The sequence below is a fragment of the Trichomycterus rosablanca genome, chromosome 14, assembly GCF_030014385.1.
Source record: "Trichomycterus rosablanca isolate fTriRos1 chromosome 14, fTriRos1.hap1, whole genome shotgun sequence".
NCBI classification, from domain to species: domain Eukaryota; kingdom Metazoa; phylum Chordata; class Actinopteri; order Siluriformes; family Trichomycteridae; genus Trichomycterus; species Trichomycterus rosablanca.
In genome coordinates, this window is record NC_086001.1 from 14,371,263 (window position 1) to 14,389,019 (window position 17,757).

A 17,757-nucleotide genomic window follows, 5' to 3' on the forward strand; every position below is an offset into this window, starting at 1 on the left:
GCAGGTATTATGTAGGTGGTGGGTCATTCTCAGCAGTGCAGTAACACTGACATGGAGGTGGTGCGTTAGTGTGTGTTGTGCTGGTATGAGTGGATAAGACACAGCAGCGCTGATGGAGTTTTTAAATACCTCACTGTCACTGCTGGACTGAGAATAGTCCACCAACCAAAAATATCCAGCCAACAGCTCCCCGTGGGTGACGTCCTGTGACCACTGATGAAGGTCTAGAAGATGACCAACTCAAACAGCAGCAATAGATGAACGATCGTCTCTGACTTTACATCTACAAGGTGGACCAACTAGGTAGGAGTGTCTAATAGAGTGGACAGTAAGTGGACACAGTATTTAAAAAGTCCACTCATACCAGCACAACACACACTAACACACCACCACCATGTCAGTGTCACTGCAGTGCTGAGAATGATCCACCACCTAAATAATACCTGCTCTGTGGTGGTCCTGATCATTGAAGAACAGCATGAAAGGGGGCTAACAAAGTATGCAGAGAAACAGATGGACTACAGTCAGTAATTGTAGAACTACAAAGTGCTTCTATATGGTAAGTGGAGCTGATAAAATGGACAGTGAGTGTAGAAACAAGGAGGTGGTTTTAATGTTATGGCTGATCGGTGTATATTGACATATGAAGTATCACTCACCAGTATCGACTAACTTGCTAACTAACATATTTAATTTCTAAATGTATCTAAAGTGGTTTTCACATGGCTAATCATTTTTAGTATTGAGAATTGACTCAAAAGCCTTGATGTGGCCCTTAATATACAATCAAAATCAGAACACAATTATTCTTAATAGTGAAAATCAGGTTTAATTATGCCTAGTGTGTTTCAGGTGTGTTCTTACACTCTTTCAGTGCCGTAGCTCCTGTAGTCGACAGCCGCTGAAACTGCTACCACAAGAGCTGGAATGCCATATCCTGCCAGGTAGAAGTAACGCTTTCTGGAGTGTTCACTCTCAAACACCTCCACAAGCATGATGTAGAGCTGCACACCTTCCAGAAACATCCAGGTAAAAGCTGCCAGGAAGAAGAAATGCAGCAGAGCAGCAAACACAGCACAGACGATCTGGAACACACGCACACACACACACACACACACACACACACACACACAGTCTGTAAATTTGAAAGGTTTTTGACTAAGTGGATGAATGATGACTTTGATGGATGATGTCCATCTCATTTCACTCTTGTAATGCAATTAAAAAAAATTCATTAACAAAGTTTAGAGCTCATCTATCATACACAGTACACTTTCATTAATAATTAATGCTCCCAGCTTTGCAAAGCATATTTTAAGACGTGTACACTTCCAAAGACAAACAAAAACTTCCATCCATTCTAATCTACACTATATGGACAAAAGTATTGGGACACCCGTTCTAATTTCTGAATTCATGTGCTTGAGCCACAACAGTTGTTAACAGGTGTAATGAAACAATTCTATAGAGAAAATTATATGCTCCCAACTTGGCGGCAGCAGTTTAGGGAATGCCTTTACCTGTTCTAGCATGACTGTGCAACAAAGTCTATAAAGACCTGAAGAATAGCTGGGTTTAAAGAAACTTAAGTGGCCTGCACAGAGCCGTAACCTTAGCCCCACTAAACACTGAGATACTTCTGGCAAAACATTATTGTCCCGTACCTGATTTAACCATTTTTATATGGACAGTATTGTGGTCATTTCCATGTTTAACAATATTGCACAACAATTTATTTCTGATAATTTAAGCTTCTGATAAATACTTGCATTGTAGAGGGAGGTACACTGATCAGCCATACATTAAAACCACCTAATTGTTTCTACACTCACTGTCCATTTTATCAGCTCCACTTACCATATAGAAGCACTTTGTAGTTCTACAATTACTGACTGTAGTCCATCTGTTTCTCATTTCATACCTTTTTAGCCTGCTTTCACCCTGTTCTTTAATGGTCAGGACCACTGTTGGCTGGATATTTTTGGTTGGTGGTCTATTCTTAGTCCAGCAGTGACAGTGAGGTGTTTAAAAACTCCAGCAGCGCTGCTGTGTCTGATCCACTCATACCAGCACAACACACACTAACACACCACCACCATGTCAGTGTCACTGCAATGCTGAGAATGATCCACCATCTAAATAATACCTACTCTGTGGGGGTCCTGGGAGAGTCCTGACCATTAAAGAACAGCATAAAAGGAGGCTAACACAGTATGTAGAGAAACAGATGGACTACATTCAGTAATTGTAGAACTACAAAGTGCTTCTATATGGTAAGTGGAGCTGATAAAATGGACAGTGAGTGTAGAAACAAGGAGGTGGTTTTAATGTTATGGCGGTCTATATCTGAAAGTCTTGCATCAGACATTGGGAAACACTGTTTTATTTACTGTTTTGGTAAGTGGTAAGCCTTAACCAATACACAGCATCTTATAAACACTTATACAGAGCAACCTTCACTACTCTAGTAGAAATAGATGCCCGTATAAGAACACAAATCTGCTGAAACCCTGTTAAAACAAAAGTAGAGATAGAACAGATTTTTTGAAGATACATAAATGAGTGCATGACTGGTTTCCATTTTAATGCTTAGCTGAGTTTTTTTAAAATGCATTTTCTCCCTTTCTTCTCCTGATTTTTAGCATGTGTTACGTGCCAGTACAGCATGTTTGTTTTTTTTGTGTCCTGTTTTGGTTTTCTCCTGCTACTCCATAGGTGCTGACTGGGAACCAATGGGAAGCCCTGCTGGTTGGAAAGGGGTGGAGCATCAGGAACAAAAGGACAACTACAGGCAGCAGAGCGGGAGAGTTGATGGTGGAAGCTGAGTTCATGAAACGTTGCTTTTGTGTGTTTGTAGTGACTATTTGTCCCACTTAGTGTCTGATCACCTAAACTCCTGTTTTGTGTTTATTTGTACTGCTCCATTGTACCCGGAAGGTGGACAGGGAAGTTTGGGCGCGGCTCTACATGTGCACACACGCAGTAAGGCCTCTGTTTAGTTCATTAGGTTAGGGGCGGTTGCCACAAAGTGTATTTTTGGGTAGGTTTAGGCCGGGTTAGGCAGACTAGGTTTTTTTGTTCTTTTCTTTTCTTTGGCACCGTCCATTGTTCACCTTCGCTGTGTGTGTGGGCAGTTTCGGGGCCTAACTGTAAGTTTTAGGTCTTATTTGACTGTACCGTTCGTTGTTGTTCCTGTATTTGTGCACTCCCTGTTTAAATTATTGTAAATACAACTCAATACGTTTACAAAAGATTTGTCCTGTGTGTTATCCTTCCACCAAACCACCCATACTCACATGTCCACATGTTACCAGCCCCGCAACCCCTAGCCACATTCAGGGCTGGTTCGTAACATTTGGGGGCTCGTCTTCTTTTTAACCAAGACGTGTGATTTTGGTTGGTGGGGTGGTTGTGTGTGTTGCATTTTGCTTCTGACTGTTTAACTGGTGTACTATAAGTAGGGTGGTGTAGCGCTGTAGAGCAGTCGAAATGGCTACTGCTAAGTTTAGTCTTCAAGAGTTTATTTCTAATCCTTCATTTGAGATATTAAATATGTGTAGAAAGGATGATTTAGTGGAAATAGCGGCTCATTTTGGTCTCTCCATATCAAGGGCTTTGTTAAAATCTGAGGTTCGCAAGTTGATTGTTGAACGCTTAGTTCAGTTGGATGTGTTAACGGTAAGTCCAGTGGTGGACACTACTACTGAAGATGCGTGTACTGGTTCGGTTCTTTCTCCTGAGGGGGAAGTATCAGAGAGCCAGAAAACTATACAGGAGGGGGTGGCGCCGGTAGACTTAGAGGAGCTAACGACACCGGCTATGACTGCAAAAGCTTTTGCAGGTCCTGAGGTAAGGGGTACTCTTCCTCGTTTTGATCCATTCTCCCCTGGTTCATTGCAGTCTTCTGTGTCCTTAACAGAAGGGAGAGTTAAAGTGCGTTTGGCGCGTCTTGAGCAGCAGGCTAAAGAAAGAACAGAGGCCTTACTGCGTGTGTGCACATGTAGAGCCGCGCCCAAACTTCCCTGTCCACCTTCCGGGTACAATGGAGCAGTACAAATAAACACAAAACAGGAGTTTAGGTGATCAGACACTAAGTGGGACAAATAGTCACTACAAACACACAAAAGCAACGTTTCATGAACTCAGCTTCCACCATCAACTCTCCCGCTCTGCTGCCTGTAGTTGTCCTTTTGTTCCTGATGCTCCACCCCTTTCCAACCAGCAGGGCTTCCCATTGGTTCCCAGTCAGCACCTATGGAGTAGCAGGAGAAAACCAAAACAGGACACAAAAAAAACAAACATGCTGTACTGGCACGTAACAGCATGTTAAATTTTTACCCAACTGCGTTATGCTTTCTCTCTACTGGTGCTGACCCCTGCCCTGACTAAGGAGAGCGAACTGACACACCCCCCTCTGACATGTGAGCAGTACTGACTGCATCTTTTCACCTGCATGAGCCGAGTTCATATGCGGATCAGCTTTGTGTACGGAGAGCCACACTCTGATCAGCATTATTCCTCAACTATGTGCAGACGCCATCAATCAGCCAGCAGATGTCGTAATTGCACCAGGTATGATGGCCCATGATTTGGCTTGCCTCTAACCCTATGAACAACAGCCAATCGTTGTTCATACAGCCGCCCAGCCCAGCTGGATGGCAGAGCTGAGATTTGATACGATGTATTCAAAATTCCTGCTTTGGTGTTCTAGAGTATTTTACCGCTGCGCCACCTGAGCGGCAAGAGCTGAGTCTTTAATCATTATTTAAAGTGGTGAGCTTAAGCGACTCAAATGACTCAGGAAGTTCATTCCTCAAGTTCTGATTGGTGATTCGAAATAAGCTAGAATTCTGGTTTGGGTACATGGTACAGAACAGAGTCTGCTAACTTCTTTAAGCTAGCTTAAGGCTTATCCAGTTTTTACTCTGTAGGTGAACATAATTGTTTTAAATTGAACCCATTTTTACTTGTAAAGGACCAAGCATTTCCTGAAGGCTTCTTATATTACCAAGCATACCCAACTCTGTAGAAATTGAGACCTGTAGTCACATTTATTTGGTATCTCTGTAAATCAGGACCTTTTTGGTTATAGACAGTGTTTTATCATGTGTTTTTTTAAGTCTGTTGCTGGGAAACTAGTGTTACCAGCATCTGACCAGTCAATATTTTTGTGTATTTTTTGCTCTAGCGCATTAACCCATTTTTCCCATGTGGAATTAAAACTGTTTTTGAGATTACCAGCAAAAATCCCAAAGGATCCATCCCAAAAGGCACTTAAACTCTAAACTAGATATATTTGTTTTTATTGTGGCCCATGCAGCAGCTCTTTTTCTCTGTGCTAAGTGTTGTATTTTTAGTTTTTTTCTCTTTATCGTAATTTTACATGTGATAAGTGCTGATTAGTTCTTAGTCTGATGAAGAAGATTTTAGCATTAAGTGGTCACATTCAGGCTTCAGAATAGAGCAATAATCGCGATGAATGCTTACAAACAGACTAGAATGCCACTAGTACAGAAGTAGCAGTAGAGCCCTTATAGTGTGGCGAATGGGTGATGTCTCTGTGACGTGTCTGCAGGGCTAAACACAACACTTTTCAGATCCACGTGTCTAACAAAGTATTTTGTTAGCAACTCATCTGCTGAGAAACCTGTTAAGTATAGGAGATTCTCAGCTATGATGTGCGATTTGCCACCCCCATAGAAGCATAAATAACCATAGTTTCCTGTTTTCTGGGCACCTGGCATCAGAGCAATACTAATACTAGAGTAAATCTTCTAAAAATTTTATTCACGTCAGCAGTAATAACACACATTTGAGACAGTCTGAGGTAATGTTAAGAAGATTCATGTGTGCATTAGCTAGAACAATGTCAGAAGCAGTAGGATGCTTTCGTCCCTTACCAGTTCGGCACAGTGATAAAACCTACAGCAGTTTATAGTAACTGCTAAAATGGTGCTAAGAATTAAACACTGGATTTGTAGATAACTAGTCCACTTCGCATTGAAGTCCTGGTCTTTAAAAGCAGGACGGTGTCCACCCCTCACTAGAAGATGCTACTCTTATTTCTTTTAGCATAGCTGGAAGGCTTTATGGTGTCAGTGTAGTAGCAGATAGTGGTAATTGACTATCCAGAGACAAGACCAGGCAGCAAACAAACAGGCTAAACTGACAGTCTGGGAGTCGCCATCAGACATCACTTACAAACTAGGATGTATCTCTTATTATATAAACCATGTTATAATATTTGTCACATTGCTTTCAATTCAAGTGCACTATTACATTTATTTCAGCTGTGTTCACAGTTTATCAGAATTTATGACTATGTCACCATCAAAGCAGCCAAACCAAAGACTTTCACAATCCATATCTGCACTAAAATGATTACAAAGAAAATTTTTGCTTAATGGTATAATATATATATAGATAGATAGATAGATAGATAGATGGTTGGATGGATGGATGGATGGATGGATGGATGGGCGGGCAGGAGGGCGGATGAATGGATGGATGGGCGGGAGGGAGGATGGGCGGGCAGGAGGGAGGATGGGTGGATGGATAGAGAGATAGAAAGATGGATGGATGGATGGATGGATGGTTGGGTGGGTGGCTGGATGGATGGATATAGAGATGGTTGGATGAATGGATAAATGGATGGGCAGGCAGGTGGGCAGATGGATGGATGTTTAGATAGATGAATGGATAGATGGATGGATGGGCGGGTGGGTAGATGGATGGATGGATAGATAGAGAGATGGATGTTTAGGTAGATGAATGGATAAATGGATGGGCAGGCAGGTGGGCAGATGGATTGATGTTTAGATAGATGAATGGATAGATGGATGGATGGGCGGGTGGGCAGATGGATGGATGGATAGATAGAGAGATGGATGTTTAGGTAGATGAATGGATAAATGGATGGGCAGGCAGGTGGGCAGATGGATGGATGTTTAGATAAATTAATGGATAGATGGATGGATGGGTGGGTGGATAGATAGATAGATGAATAGATAGATGGATTGATAGATAGATGGATGGATATAAACATGCCCTTAAAAGCCAAATCTTTAAATTTTTCAAAAGTAAAAGGAATAATCTTACATTACTTTTCAATTCAGTAGCCAAGCTTACTAAAAATATCAGAGAAATTATTTTCTAACATTCTTTAAACTGTGCTGTTACCCTATTAAGCAGAAACACACTTGGAGCAGCACTAGTGCTGATAGTGGCTAACCCAGCAATATTACTCAACTTTAATCAACTTTATTCCTTTAATCCAATCTCTTGATTATTGAGCCAACTTCATCAATGTCTACCTGACCCTATTCCAATATGCTTACTCCTTGCCATCATAAGATAAATAAGCCCCTTAGCCTTGGATAGGTACCCAAATCATTTAAATGTGCATACATTAAACTCTTGTTTAGGAAACCTGATCCTGATCCATATGTGCTGTTAAATTATAGGCTGATATTGACCATTTTTCTTGTCTTCAAGATTTGAGAAAAAAAGCAGTGCCTTAACAATTACGCTGTTATCTACATGGAAATAATATTTCTAAAACATTTTATTTAGGATTGAGACCCAACTAAAAATGCATTATTTTGGGTAGTTCATGAGCTAATAATGTCCTCTTATAATGGATGCATCTCTTTTCTTGTTCTAATAGATCTTAGGGCAGATCTTAGTACTATAGCTCATAATATTTTACTGAAGAGGCTAGAAAACAAAGAAAGTCTTAATGGACTTGCACTTCATAGAATTAAATTTTACCTGACTGACAGCTTACAATTTATAAATATTAATTGAACAAATTATGGTGCTCCCCAAGGGTAAGTGTTGGGACCATTATTATTTACACTCTACATGCTACCATTATGAAATATACCTCATAACAAGACATACATTTCTAGTAATATGCAGACAGCACACTGCTGTATATATCAGACAAACCTAATGACATCAGCACAATTAGTATAATCTAAGATTAAAGATTAATGATTTTGTTTATATATACAGTGTATCACAAAAGTGAGTACACCCCTCACATTTCTGCAAATATTTTATTATATCTTTTCATAAGACAACACTATAGAACTAAAACTTGGATATAACTTAGAGTAGTCAGTGTACAACTTGTATAGCAGTGTAGATTTACTGTCTTCTGAAAATAACTCAACACACAGCCATTAATGTCTAAATGGCTGGCAACATAAGTGAGTACACCCCACAGTGAACATGTCCAAATTGTGCCCAAAGTGTCAATATTTTGTGTGACCACCATTATTATCCAGCACTGCCTTAACCCTCCTGGGCATGGAATTCACCAGAGCTGCACAGGTTGCTACTGGAATCCTCTTCCACTCCTCCATGATGACATCACAGAGCTGGTGGATGTTAGACACCTTGAACTCCTCCACCTTCCACTTGAGGATGCGCCACAGGTGCTCAATTGGGTTTAGTCCATCACCTTTACCTTCAGCTTCCTCAGCAAGGCAGTTGTCATCTTGGAGGTTGTGTTTGGGGTCGTTATCCTGTTGGAAAACTGCCATGAGGCCCAGTTTTCGAAGGGAGGGGATCATGCTCTGTTTCAGAATGTCACAGTACATGTTGGAATTCATGTTTCCCTCAATGAACTGCAGCTCCCCAGCGCCAGCAACACTCATGCAGCCCAAGACCATGATGCTACCACCACCATGCTTGACTGTAGGCAAGATACAGTTGTCTTGGTACTTCTCACCAGGGCGCCGCCACACATGCTGGACACCATCTGAGCCAAACAAGTTTATCTTGGTCTCGTCAGACCACAGGGCATTCCAGTAATCCATGTTCTTGGACTGCTTGTCTTCAGCAAACTGTTTGCTGGCTTTCTTGTGCATCAGCTTCCTTCTGGGATGACGACCATGCAGACCGAGTTGATGCAGTGTGCGGCGTATGGTCTGAGCACTGACAGGCTGACCTCCCACGTCTTCAACCTCTGCAGCAATGCTGGCAGCACTCATGTGTCTATTTTTTAAAGCCAACCTCTGGATATGACGCCAAACACGTGGACTCAACTTCTTTGGTCGACCCTGGCGAAGCCTGTTCCGAGTGGAACCTGTCCTGGAAAACCGCTGTATGACCTTGGCCACCATGCTGTAGCTCAGTTTCAGGGTGTTAGCAATCTTCTTATAGCCCAGGCCATCTTTGTGGAGAGCAACAATTCTATTTCTCACATCCTCAGAGAGTTCTTTGCCATGAGGTGCCATGTTGAATATCCAGTGGCCAGTATGAGAGAATTGTACCCAAAACACCAAATTTAACAGCCCTGCTCCCCATTTACACCTGGGACCTTGACACATGACACCAGGGAGGGGCAACGACACATTTGGGCACAATTTGGACATGTTCACTGTGGGGTGTACTCACTTATGTTGCCAGCTATTTAGACATTAATGGCTGTGTGTTGAGTTATTTTCAGAAGACAGTAAATCTACACTGCTATACAAGCTGTACACTGACTACTCTAAATTATATCCAAGACTAGCGTTGAGTTTAAAAGACGTTAAGTTTTAAGATATTTTTTTCCATAAGGATGTTTGGGAAACCTGTTCCATATATTTTAAGCTAATGTAAAATAATGGGGTTGTTTTTGACACTTATACACTGAAAATAACACAAATATAATATAAAATCACTGGAATACAAACTGATTCTTACAATTTCTCAGAACCTCGAGCTGTAACACAAGTTTACAAGTGAAACAGTGAGAAAAATCCAGATAAACACAGATACCTGTGTAGCTTTCAGCTGACAGTTATTCCACACAAATGCAGATTCGTCTCATATTCGCACTTTGATGACGTTTCACCGCACCACTCAAGCTTAGCGCTGAATAATGCGACTATTTATTGTTAATTTGGAATTAAATAAAAAAATGTTTAAAAAACTAACTGAACACATTGCGTTTAAGGGAAACGTTGAGTTTAAGGGTAAACATTTCTTAACAAAGGGTGTTGAGTTTCAAAGATTTTGAGTTTAGAGGACGTTGAGTTACAAGGTACCACTGAATTTGGTCATAGAATAAAATTGCTTTCTGACAATGTCCACTAAAAAAAATGCTATACTAATACATTTGATCTGAATAACTCTATACACCAATCAGTCATAACATTAAAACCCCCTCCTTGTTTCTACACTTACTGTCCATTTTATCAGCTCAACTTACCATATAGAAGCACTTTGTAGTTCTACAGTTACTGACTGTAGTCCATCAATTTCTCTACATACTTTTTCTCTAACCTGCTTTTACCCTGTTCTTCAATGGTCAGGACCCCCACAGAGCATGTATTTTTAGGTGGTGGATCATTCTCAGCACTGCAGTGACACTGACATGGTGGTGGTGTGTTAGTGTGTGTTGTGCTGGCATGAGTGGATCTGACACAATAGAGTGGACAGTGAGTGGACACAGCATTTAAAAAGTCCAGCAGCGTTGCTGTGTCTGATCCACTCATACCAGCACAACACACACTAACACACCACCACCATATCAGTGTCACTGCAGTGCTCTGAATGATCCACCACATAAATAATACCTACTCTGTGGTGGTCCTGTGGGGGTCCTGACCATAAAAGTACAGAGTGAAAGCAGACTAAAAAGGTATGTAGAGAAACAGATGGACTACAGTCATTAATTGCAGAACTACAAAGTGTTTCTATATGGTAAGTGGAGCTGATAAAATGGACAGTGAGTGTAGAAACAAGGAAGTGGTTTTAATGTTATGGCTGATCGGTATTATCAACTAAAATCAACTAAGTGATTGAACACTGCATCACACTGCACTGTAAAAGCAGTATCAGAAATCTACTGCTGGATTCTCAGCAATGCCATCTGAGACTCGGCTGCAATACGTTTTATTTTAATCACATTCCCCCTTATATCAGACACACGGCAAACAAATCAGCAGGTAATTTTCTGATTTTGTGAAGCAAAGCTTGCATGAGGAGGAAAGTTAGGGTGAGAGTTTTTTTTTAGTTAGTAAAAAGTGCTGATGTTAAAATCCTGAAAATAAATTTTATTAAAAGAGGGGAGAATATTTATTCTCCTAGAAGAGCAAAATGTCTAACACACACACACACACACACACACACAATCCCAGCTCGAGTATTCTGGCAACTGCAGTGCCAGACACAACAAATCAAAATAAGCAATAACCCAGGCAGAGGCGAACGCTGCTGCAGTCGATGAGCATGGATCCACTTCCTTCTACAGGAAATAAGATTGTCTAACCGGCTGCTCATGTTCACCAAAGTGTGAAGGAACGACAAAAAGGGCTCCAAAATTTTGTCCCGGCTATTGAAAGGACAGGTTAAGAGCAAATTAAATACTTTTTGTAACCCAAGTGGGTTGTTTGCTGGTCTTTATTTATGTCAGTGCAGTTTCATGCGGCATTGCATCTCGGGTCTGTGAAGGATGGGTTTAGACACTTTATGATGCTAGTTTTTTCACGGTAATGTTGATAGTAAATATTAAAAATCAACAGGCAACACACACCTTTACCCACGTATGGGTGATTTAGGACAGGAGTACCCAGAGAAAAGCCACTTAGATACAGGGAGAAGGCTCTGAGAAACAGAAATGGCTGAACCTACTGTTCATCTACAACCAATGGCTTAGAGCAACATATTTAGATACTCTGACCACTATAATAGGATCAAAATAAATACTCAATATGCATGTTAATTCTACTACTACTGCAGATAATATTCAATAAAATGTATTATTCTTAGAATGACAACTGTTATTAATGTTAATGATTAAGAACTGATTGAGAAGTTACGTTTTGGTTAATAGTCAGTTAAAATTATTATTTTAATTTATTTTCAACAACTGATGGCTGATTTGAATTGAAAGTGGAACTACAGATCTCTACAGAGTGAGAGATCAGGTTAATAGTTAATAGTTAACTAGTTAACAATTGACTCATAGAATAGAATGCCTTTATTTGTCATATATACATATACAGGTGTACAGCACAATGAAATTCTTTCTTCGCATATCCCAGCTTGTTTGGAAGCTGGGGTCAGAGTGCAGGGTCACTGTACAGCACCCCTGGAGCAGAGAAGGTTAAGGGCCTTGCTCAAGGGCCCAATAGTGGCTGGGATTCAAACTCTCAACCTTTAAGTTAATAGTGCAAAGCTCTACCCACTAGGCTACCACTGTCCGGTGGTCAGGTATCAGTTAATGATACAGGTAATGATGGTCAAGTATCAGGTAATGATACAGGTAATGATGGTCAGGTATCAGGTAATGATACAGGTAATGATGGTCAGGTATCAGTTAATGATACAGGTAATGATGGTCAGGTATCAGGTAATGATACAGGTAATGATGGTCAGGTATCAGTTAATGATACAGGTAATGATGGTCAGGTATCAGTTAATGATACAGATAATGATGGTCAGGTATCAGTTAATGATACAGGTAATGATGGTCAGGTATCAGTTAAAAAAAATTGGCAATATTTATGTCCTTAATAACAACAACAAAATGCTTTTGGTCATTAATTATTCCCATTGTTTTATACACTGTTTTAACACACATAGCTAAAAAGAAACCCTAAACTGTTCTGAAATCTAATAAATGTTATCAGATTGTGTGTCATTGCACTTACTGGCTGATCTGCACGGTTGATGCCAGTGAGGAAGAGCGTCTCGGCGATGAACAGTGATACACACAGGTTCTTGTGGATGGTGTTGCGGTCGCTCTGCAGGCCCCGGAAGAAGCAAAAGGTGAAGATGCAGATGAGCAAGCAGACGAGTGACAGCAGGATCCCCACCCATGTGATCACGTCCAGCAACAGGTCATGTACCGGGTCTGCACCCTGCACCAAACAAAGAAATATATACTATATAAATAACAGTAAAAGGTTCCTGAGAAGTCATGTTGCAAGGTTGTTCCTGTATTTAGCTGCATTCATCCATTTCTTAATTCTTAACTAGTCCTCCTGTCCCTGCCAGTGAGAAGCTCACCTTTCAGTGTGATGCTGCCACCACCATGTTTCACTGTAGGCTTAGTATTAGCCAGGTAATGTGCAGTATTTTTTTTACATCCTTGTCCTGATCTATGCCTTGCCACAATTTGATTAGAGATACACAGGCAGTTCCTTGGCTTTGTTCTGACAATTATATAGTGTAAATTGTAAGCATTTATAGACCCAGATGTGTGCCTTTTCACACTATGTGCATCGTAGATTGATTATACACAATTAAAATCTATATCACAACACAATAAGGTGTGTAAACTTGCAAGTGGTCTGGACTACTTATAATATAATATAGTATAATTGTCAAAACAATCCAACACGTGTGCAGTAGCCGACTGCATCTTTTTACCTGCATGAGGCGAGTTCATATTCGAATCAGCTTTGTGCACGGAGAGCCACACCCTGATCAGCATTATTCCTCAACTCTGTGCAGACGGCATCAACCAGCAAGCAGAGGTCAAAATTCGCTCAGTAATGAGGAGTCCTTATCAGGTTTTCCTACCTATGAACAACAGCCAATCATTGTTCATGTAGCCGCCCAGCCCAGCCGGATGGCAGAGAGTTTCGAACCGAGGGTTTTACCACTACGCCACCTGAGCGGCCGTAGTTCTAAATAATTTTAATATGTAAAAAATACAGTTAACACTAGCTTCTATTAGGAAATAGACCAAAGCATGAGTTAAGTTTAATTTAGAAGTGGAATTTCACTTGGAAAAAGGTTCTCATACATTTTTCTAAATGGTTTAATAATTTAATCTAGATATTTACTAAACCCTAACGACTTGGCCTTTATTACGATCATCAAATATATATTATTATATAATAACTTATTAGCAATAGGGATAGCAATAGTTTCTCTAAACAATAATAAAATAATTATCCTCCTGACACTTAGATGGAGCGTCACAGAGCAGGTGAAATTAGTGGGCAGCACAGTGTCTGATTTCCCTTCAGACTGCGTGTAGGGTCCCTACAGAGGGCACTTACAGAGACAATAAGTGCATGACAGATATCAGCGCTAATGCAACAAAGCTCTGAGGACTACAGATACACGTCTCGAAAGCTAGAACCACGCTCATGAATATTAAAGAGGTAATACTAAGGCTACAGTACATGACTAATGTCATCAATGTGTGACTTTGCTTGATGGAGAAAAGTGTACAACAAATATTACAACAGAGATTACTGAGAGAACGTTCTGGAAAGAGATCTTGGTTTTTGCTCTGAGAAAAATGTATTGTCTAGGACATGAAGACAAGAGACATAACAGAGTGTGAGAGATACATTTCTCTCTCAGGTTCACTTGATATATTACTGCACATCCTCTCTATATCTCACCTAGCTTTATTGTGTGGAGTAGTCGATCAGACTAGATACATTTCGTGGCTGGTGTTTGCTTTTATGGCTTTACACTGAGGCCATGAGGCTAATGTAGCTATTAAATACAATAACAAACTGTTAATGTGCCCAGAATTAAATATCTCTGCTACAAGTTACAAGACAACTACATTAACAGCTTTATAAACAATACATCTGATTGCAAATGAATGCAGCATAAAAACTAGTTATGATTTGAGTGATTCATTTATTTTTATTCAGTTTCTTACCGCTGCTTTGTTTTAGTATGATATTTACTGTTAATTAACTGAGTAGTTTTAGGTTGCAGGATCTAAGCGCCCTGATAGATCTTTTTTCCATTCAGATGGAACCTGTGTTATGGATTTGACTGTTACTTATAGAGACAAAGTCCTCCAATAAATTTATATCTACACACCCATTCTCTATACTGTCTAACCTGTATACACACCTGAAAACACGATGTTTCTAAAGAAACAAGCTTTACTTCTCTGTTATTCCTCTATACCTCCTGCCACTTTTTGGTAGGACTGTAACTCACTGGTGCACTTCTTTTCCAAAACCCAATCCATTTCAATCATGTATATTTTTTTTTAGCTCTGCTTTAAACTCACAGTACACACATTTCTCATTCAAACTAATGGATGTAGTGAGTCTGGAGACTTGCAGTCTATGCCACTCCATTACCCCAGTACAACTGCCCTATTGCCCCACTGTGATTCAATCAAGCCTAAACAAATTCTATTCTGCAGTTGTAAGGAGCTGGGGGACAAACAGAATGAGAGAAGATTTAAACTAAACACAACCACACACAGACCTTTAAAACACACATACAGTCTAAAGTTTACATACAACAGCAATGCAATTTACCTGTTGAACGAATATTATTAAATAATTTAAAAGTCTGGGCTGATAAATCATTTAAACATTCAACGATAATGTTTTTATAAGCTGTAACAGCTTTTTATTTTACAGACATAGGAGTACCCAAGGGTGGCATAGTGGCTCGTTGGGTAGCACTGTCGCCTCACAGCAGTCCAGGTCCTTTCTGTGTGGAGTTTGCATGTTCTCCTCGTGTCTGCGTGGGTTTCCTCCGGGAGCTCCGGTTTCCTCCCACAGTCCAAAAACATGCAGTCAGGTTAATTGGAGACACTGAATTGCACTATAGGTGAGTGGGTGCCCTGCGATGGACTGGAACCCCATCCAGGGTGTTACTGTGTGCCTTGCGCCCATTGAAAAGCTGGGATAGGCTCCAGCAGCCCCCCCACCGCAATCCTGATTCGCTAAGTGGTTAAGAAAGTGAGTGAGGAGTACCCAAGACATATGTGCTTTGTGAGACCCTTTTAGACATGGATTTAGTTGGGGTGTTTAAAAAAAACCCTATAATAGATTAAGCTTATTGTCTTTTGTAGAATTTGATGCCTGCAACACACTCCAAAAAAGTTTGAACAGAGGCTAATTATAGGTGAATGGTTTATAAAATTGGTTACAGGTGAGGTAGTAATTGGTAAGTGGTGAGCTCAGGTATAAAAAGGATCAGTCTTTACAAGCAGTGATGGGTTGTGGCTCACCACTTTGTGCCAAACCTCAGGACAAAATTTCCCATCAGTTAAAAAAAGAACATTTCTCAGAGCAAGATTGCAAATAATTTAGTCTTTTGCCATCTACTGTTCATAATTTTATGGATTCAGGAAATCTAGAGAGACCTTAGTCTATGCACTGTTAAATGAGCTTTGAGCTTTCAGATGGGATTACATTAGAAACTGGGATTGGGGGTACTTCAGAAAATCATTGTCACTTAATACATCCACCACTGCATCGAGAAATGCAACCTGAAACCCTATAACACAAAGAGAAAGCCAGATGGCCCGAAATATAGTGAAAACGTGATCTGTGAGTCCACGGTTCAGAAAAAAAAAAAGAGCTGTTGAGTCCTCTATGCCAAAGATGAAAAGGACCATCCAGATGTTAATCAGTTAAAGGTGAAAAAGCCAGCATCTGTCATGGTATTTTAGGTGCATCACTACCCACTTGCATATGTTTAGAGGTACCATTGATACAGAAGCATATTTTGGGATTTTAGACAGACACATATGACATCAGGGCAGAGTCGTTTTTCAGAAATCCATGAATATTTTAGCGAGATGATGCCAGGCCTCATTCTATATGTGCTACAACCAAAGACACAGAATGTGTTTTTGCTTGACTGGCCTGCCTACAGTCTAGATCTGTCTGCTATTGAAAATGTATCAAGCAAGAATGGACCTAAATTCCACTTGCAAAACTACAATAATTACCATCATCATTTCCCACACCATTAAAACCTCTTATTAATAGGAAAGGTGATTGAACACATGGGTATATAGCCTCTGTCCCAGCTTTTTTTTAGTGTGTTGCAGGCATTAAATCCTAAATGTGTTTAAATGTACAACATACAATGAAGTGAATCAGTGAAACATAGGACTTTTTTCCTTCTGCTTTTATCACTTTAATAAAAATACTATAGAACTAATAAATCACAGGGGTTTGTAAAATAGTAAATAATTAAATTGTAAATAAACTGACATGACAATTTATAGTTAACTGACATAATCCATCATTTTGTTTTGTAAACCTGGAACATTGGCAGGTTTGGTATGTGGGGAGACACTAATATCAGCCCATCTTAAACTATCTGCACTATCTAAATAATTTAGAAAGTCAAAACCACTGTGTCCATGCAAGATGAAGAAATCAATTTGTTATTTCATGCAGGTTGTGTATTACCCTGAAGCAGCGTATTTCATATGAAAAACAACAAAAATCAACATCTGGAATACTTCCAGACACAGCGTGCATTCATTGATTCTTTTGTAAGCTACATCTACCATACAGATACATTTTCAGATCACAGGTTGGAACTTTATGCTCCACCCAGTATTGACAAGGAGCTGTCTAAGATCCCAACAACACTCACACCAGAACAACACACAAACTGCACTGCTGCAAATGGCCTAATATCTGGTCAAGGGGGGTTCCTTTTGATTTACACTGACCAGGCATAACATTATGAGCACTGACAAGTGAATTGAATAACACTGATCATCTCTTCATCACGGCAGCTGTTAGTGGGTGGGATATATTAGGCAGCAAGTGAACATTTTATCCTCAAACTTGATGTGTTATTAGCAGGAAAAATGGACAAGTGTAAGGATTTGAGTGTGTTTGACAAGGGTCAAATTGTGATGGCTAGATGACTGGGTCAGAGCATCTCCTAAACTGCAGCTCTTGTGGAGTGTTCCTGGTCTGCAGTGGTCAGTATCTATCAAAAGTGGTAAGGATGCCGCTCATGTGGCGCAGCGGTAAAACACATGCTGTTCACCAGAGCTGGGATCTCGAA

The 17,757-nt window shown here is 40.3% G+C and overlaps 1 protein-coding gene across 1 annotated transcript in view; it reads right to left on the reverse strand.

The window, feature by feature from the left end:
• LOC134326693 (adhesion G protein-coupled receptor L3-like) overlaps positions 1-17,757 on the reverse strand; it is a 537,600-nt gene that overhangs the window by 43,843 nt on the left and 476,000 nt on the right. The window contains exons 16-17 of the mRNA XM_063008876.1: positions 12,651-12,860; positions 865-1,085 (exon numbers count right to left, since the gene is read on the reverse strand). Of these exons, the coding sequence (XP_062864946.1) occupies positions 865-1,085; positions 12,651-12,860 (431 nt within the window). The remainder of the gene's footprint in view (positions 1-864; positions 1,086-12,650; positions 12,861-17,757) is intronic.